Genomic DNA, 6,242 nt, shown 5'->3' with positions numbered 1-6,242 from the left:
AGACACCCTGTTAATATGGCCAATGGCCGCATTCTGAAATCCCAACCTGCATAATCCTTAATAATTTTACCCCGTTATACGGTTGTTCTGTTCAATTTTTTAAAAGTTATATCTCCATTCCAGATGCTGATAAAGAGTTGTTTAGAAGTGCAATTGTGATCATGAGTGATATATCTGTGAAGATGTCACTGAGTTTAGACCAGTCATGAGGTTTGAATCTACCCCATTAATAAGGACATCCTATTGATACGGCCAAATTTTCATAGCCCATCGGTGACCATATTGAATCTTGTAATGAACGCATTACAATGATTTGAGTCTCTTTCTCGAGAAAATCAGAGTACAGGCCAGCGGTTTTAAGATCACAAGCAAGCAATCCCATCTTGCGTTTAAGTTCACGAGGATAAATGTTTGTCTGACCTTAAGAGAAAGCCAGTGGGAAGCAGTCTATTGATGAAAATTATTATGCACAACTTGAGAGTACCACTGGAAATTTTTGAAACTGTCAAAACGAGGGGTGGACTAAGCCTACACATATTTCTTTTTGTACGCACTGACCCTCTCAGGGCCTGAGTATACATTTACAGCTGAGGAAAAGCACTTTTTTGTTCTACCTGCAATCAGGCTGGGGGGAGGGGGGCAGTGAAAATATTCCAGTGGGCTGAACAGAAAAGTCTTTTCCTTTTACATCCTGACTAGAATTTCCAGAAATGTTTTGTAGTCTCGATGTAGTCATTGGCATGGGATGACTTAATGGCTCTGATCGACAGTCTGCAGCCTTGCTTTTCTTTGATTAAAATGGCAAAATGAATGAGATGAACACAACTTGCATTCTAAAGTTCAAAAGTTTGACTACAAAGCTGCCATGTGGAAGGGGAGGAGGTTGGGGGTAGGGGTGAAACCAATCACCAAAGGTTTATGCTTCTTTGTTCTCCCTTATCCCCTCCTCCCTGGCAAAAGTATCTATACAAGATGCTCATAACCCATAATTAATCTTCATTATCATGAGCCAAGCATATATCGCGGCTCGACGGAGTATCTGTTTCTTGAGAGTGACGAGAGGGTGGTCTTAAGAATTTCAACATTTCTTTTTGGATAGGAGCAGCACATCTGTCAATTGTTCCTTCTTCAAGACTATTTCACAGACAGTTATTGATGACGTCTTTTTAACACCCACAATAACCTGTTCTGGTCAGAGCCATTAGCCTACTAGCCTAGTACCTATGTGCAAAGCTAGAGAAAAGCCCAGCACAAAGAAAAGTTAATTTCAGAGGAAATAATGGAGGTGTAACTAATTTAAAATCTCACTTCTTTTCCTTCAGTTCAAAAACACACAAGAAGCCCAAAACAACTCCAGAGTCCCTGACCCTCAACTGGTAGAGCGAGCAATCCTTTTGTAAAAGCTAGTACCTGTAAATTAAATTGAGTGAAGTTGTAGGGCTTGAAGTCTTGAAATATTCCAGCTTGCCCTTTGGGCAGGCAGCTCTCAAAGTTTGCTTGCCCTTGATTCTCTTTTCTTTTTATTTAGTTGGCAGATGACTTGCCCAGGCTGTTGCCCATAAGGCAAGTGAAAATGAAAAGTTACTTGCCCGACAGGAAAATCTACTTGTGATTCACTTGTCGGGCAACAGAAATTATTATGACTTCTTTTCAAGCCCTGAATTGCTGTGCATGAAACTGTGCTGAGGATGACTTTTGTTGCGGTACTACACTACAACATTGAACAAAATAAAAGTTTTATTTTCAATGGCTTTGATAAAGACTGCTACTTAAATTTAACAGACCAGTTAATTTACTGTCTTCAAAAAATGAAAGAACTCGTTCTCCTTACAGAACACTGTGTATTTCTTTACAAGCAAGTTTTGAGAATTCCATGGTATATCTAGAGAACATGTTTCAGTCTCTCGCCCGTCTGCTTAACAATGTCTTGATATTGCAAGGGGGACGTAGGTGTTGATCACTCCTTGTCAATAGCAAAAGTGTAAAACTCCATAATAAAAAAGGTTCTGCATTCTCAATGCATTCTGTACACTAATTAATATTGCAGACTTACAACTGTTTTCAAGAGAATATTACGTATCTATACCTCTCTTCAGTGATAATTTCAGCGAAATTTCAATAATCTGTCGGCGGACTGCTAAACGATTTTGAGCATGTGGCATTTAAAACTTGCCAATAAATTTAAAAATAAATTAGTTTTAAACCTCTTGTTTCAAAACTTGGCCAATGCTTTGGTAAACCAATGGATCGACCAATGCGCTAAAACTGGCTTTACTGTAAGCTTTATATTTACGATATTTGGTGGATAAAAAAAGAGACGTTTTCGATGTCGACGAAAATGAAATTTTTAAGTTTGGAATTTTAGTTTATTGAAGCCGTTTCCAAAACAAAGCACCGACTGCATTGTCAACAATGTCCGCGGTCTCTGATCGCAACCTTTGTTTACTGCTTCGAGTAATGAAGCATTCCCTAAATAAACTAACCCGTGGTTCTAGAACGCAGTAAACCCAACAGGAATCGTCACTTCTGGATAAAATAATTCCGCTCTAACCATGGCACATTTTTCCTTGTAGCTCCAGAAAAGATCGAAGGTATTTAGGATCACTACAAAGGATTACTGCCAAAGCATTACGACATTTTCAGACAGAGTCAAAGTCTAGAAACTGTATGAACTTTCTTCCTTGATAATCCCGTTTTCTTGCTTTTCCTCGTAAATTGCAGCGTCATCCTTCGCACGCTGCTTGACTAATTCTCTTTCGGATTCTACAAAATCGTCGAAAAGACTCGGCCATGCTTCGGAGTCATCGTAGTTCTCGAAATCCGGTTCGATCGCTTCGGTGAAATTTAAAAACATATACCAAGTGTCTCGTGAAATTCCCCGTAGTTGCCTATTTTCTAAATAGGCAAACCATCGATCTAACACTGCCGGAACTTTCCTTGAAAAGACCAGTTTCCAAAGGGGAAGCGCGATGTTCTTTGGCAAGGCCCTTTGGCCTTCTTCTACATCAAGTCCAAACTTAAACGTGAACCGATATAGATCTTTGAATTTCTCGACGTCGTTCGTCACCTCTGCTTCTAGTTCAGGAAATTTATTTTGCAGGCCTTTTATGGAGTCTATTCTGAGGGCTTTACAGCCGTCAAAGAATTCTGTTCTCGTAAAGCGACACATTTGCGAAGCATTGAACTTCCACGCCAGAACAAGGACGATAAACTCTGTAGGATCAACTCCTAAGTCTTGACAGAATTTCTCCATTCCATCTGCAAGAATAGAATCTTCAGTGTCGTCTTTATATTTAGCAAATAGAGCGGCGATCTTTGATTCGTCAACCTCTTGCTTCGAAAAGGTGAACGTTCTCACAACATCATTTGAAGTATTTTTCCCCACTACGTCTTTCTCCGCCGCTTTGCTATTGAACGGTTCATGCATTTTGCTGGCGTGTGGTGGATACGAGTGATTAAACGTCCTACTTGTAACAGTGTTTGTGGTTTGCTGCGAAGGCTTTCGTTGAGCTGTATCAGTAGTTGAGTCACCCACACAAACTGAACAACACTTACCCATAACCTCAAACCACTATTTTTGTGTACCGAAACACAGTTATCGGCAACGAAAGTGAAAAGTTTACATGGAATAGGGAAAGATGAATGTCGTGTTGCAACGCAAAGATGTCAACTTTTCTTACGCTAGACACCACGTGACCGGATATTGACGTTTTTAGCAACTTCCGGTTTTTGGAATACACGTATGTTTTTGACAACACTTTCCCACGAATTTTCACTATTCAAATGAACCGCAACAAGGAAAGCCATGTTTATTCTAATATTGCTCGACTACAGCAGTTGCTTAAGTATGTATTTTATCACTGTTTTCTCACACTCTCGCGAAGTCTTGAGGGAATATTACTGAAATTAAATATATTGGATTCTCAGATGGCTTCTTTCACAAAAGAAAGAACACTGATATAAATTATTGAACATAAGCCCTCCCGAAGTTAGGAAAAACAAAAAAAGTATCTAAATCTCGTACAAGCATATAATATTTGTTATAGTTACCATTCTTTTAAAGTAGATTATTTTTTTCAAAAGTTAGTTAACGTGGCTCTGTTTTTCAAATAGAATAATCTGGTTCTCTAAAGTAGTCAGTAAAATTGCTCGAGTCTAAAAGGTTAAGTTAGCACTTAAACTAAAGTGACCTACAACCTTATCTCGGTTTTCTATAGTATAGAACGATGAAGAGGATTTCGTAAGTATTTACTCATTATATTTTGAACGGGAAACCTAGTTGTTTGGGCTTGCCGCTGACTGTGAATTCGCACTCTGTATTAAACAAAGACATCTTTTTCTGCACAAAACAAAGTAATTTCTGAAAAGCAATTGATTGCAAAAACATCCAGTGACCATTCTTACAACACACGCTGTTCTACCTCCAATAAGGGACCATTCATTATTATGCCTGGGAGGGGGCTGGCAAGATTCATTGCAAATAACAACAAAACGTTTTGACCCCCCTCTCAACAAAACAGAAATATTATGACCCCTATAGCACACCATGCTAAAAATATATGCCCCCTCCCTCACTCTTCTCCTTCCCTTAGACTCACACTTCGACACTTAAGGATTTTTAAGACAATCATATCAAGTACCACACTTTTACTTTTAACACATGCAATAGTCAATAAGTTATTTTGAGATAAGTTACTTAATAAAGCAAACATAAATTTCTCTCTGTTCATTGTTCGTCTCTTTCATTGCATTCTCCATTATCATCCACCACTTCTTATCTTCCTTCGTCATCATCTTCTTCTTCAGAATTATCCCATTCTTCTTCACAATGTCCTTCCTCTTCATAGCAGTTTGCCTCTAATTCCCATTCGGTGAGCTTTTGCAAGTACACACTTCCTTGCTTCTGGATGCCGTGTGCCTGTCTGCTCTCAATTTTTCTAGTTCATTTAACTGAAGCATAACTGTTTTGTAACACACTTGTCAGCTCCCCCAGAATCAAGTTTGATGATTTGCACCTTTAATTTCTTCTTTGTTTTTGTTTAGGTGCTCTCTCTTTCTTTTTTCAGCCTTTCTTGTTGTCTTCTGTTTTTCATTCCCGTCTTATTTGGTAAACCTTTGAAGGCTCGATCAAGACTTTGCTTTATGCTTAACAACTTCTCTAATTTGTCACTGACATCTCCTTTCATTTGAGCAAGCTCCTCTTGCACTACTGTAAATTTTTGTTAAAAAGTGTCCCCAAATTAGATCGGATAATCATAAAATATCACAAAATGTTTTGACGATGGAACTTTAAAACTAGATAATGACGATGCAATCGCCTCCTTCTGCACAAAATTTCTTGTGGAAAAGGAACTAATTAAGGATCATTTACAGCATCTAACTACATTAGCGACGAGAAAACCTGTGTACAAAGGACAGGTTGACAACAGAAATGTTCACGTATTATGACTGGAACACTCTTTACAGCACTTGTAAAGTTCAGCAATTAGGTATTCAGGAGCTCGACAAGTAACTCAGTCATTTCAACCTTCAATTAAAGGGCAAGAAAAATGATAAGGTGCGATGGGTCACTGCACATGCCTTGATCAGAATGGGTGAGGTACTTGATAGCCATGTCTCTCTTCAGCGGCAAGAAGTACTGCAAGCTGATACAAGTGACAATGATATGGACAGCAGTTCCGATGTGGAAAATGATAACGAAGATGATATCGTTATTTCAGATTTTTGTAGCTCTTATTCATCCGAAAGTGAGAGTGATCCAAAGGAAACCAACAGTGGCAAAGTACCTGTTGTAGTACAGTTCTCTGGCCAAACCCGATCTGGGCGCAATATTGTGAGGTCGTTTAATCACCATTGTAAATTTTTTCGTATTAGTTGACCCATGTACGTGGACTATTTGGAAGTGTTCACCGGTATGCTCTATATGACTTAAAGAAATATATAGCCCCCCATCCTATGCCTAGTGTTTTTTTGATCCCCTCCCCCTTTAATCATTTTTGACCCCATCTTTTTTGCCAGCCTCCCACCCCCAGGCATAAATTATGAATGGTCCCTAATTTTTACATCAAACCTCAAAACTTGAAATACAAAAAAGCGACTTTTTATGAATCGGTGCTATAAAAAAATCATTTAAACTCAGAATTAAAAATATACTACTAAGTGTTCTCCTTTATGCACCGAGGTAAGCGAGATTATTTCCAATAGTGGCGGATCCAAACGAAAGCAAAGATTGTTGTTGTTTT

At 38.7% G+C, this 6,242-nt stretch overlaps 1 protein-coding gene across 1 annotated transcript; it reads right to left on the bottom strand.

Moving 5' to 3' along the window:
- Positions 1-1,719: 1,719 nt before the first annotated feature.
- Positions 1,720-3,679, bottom strand: LOC110058873 (DCN1-like protein 3). Its single transcript, XM_020765535.2, has one exon. It carries the CDS (start codon positions 3,557-3,559, stop codon positions 2,657-2,659), a length of 903 nt encoding a protein of 300 aa, XP_020621194.2. The 5' UTR covers positions 3,560-3,679; the 3' UTR covers positions 1,720-2,656.
- Positions 3,680-6,242: the final 2,563 nt, after the last annotated feature.

This window comes from Orbicella faveolata, unplaced genomic scaffold (genome assembly GCF_042242905.1).
Source record: "Orbicella faveolata isolate gen_17 unplaced genomic scaffold, um_ofav_v1 contig_2, whole genome shotgun sequence".
Lineage (NCBI taxonomy): Eukaryota > Metazoa > Cnidaria > Anthozoa > Scleractinia > Merulinidae > Orbicella > Orbicella faveolata.
The sequence above is the reverse complement of the archived record's forward strand: the minus strand, read 5'-3'. Positions and strand labels throughout refer to the sequence as shown.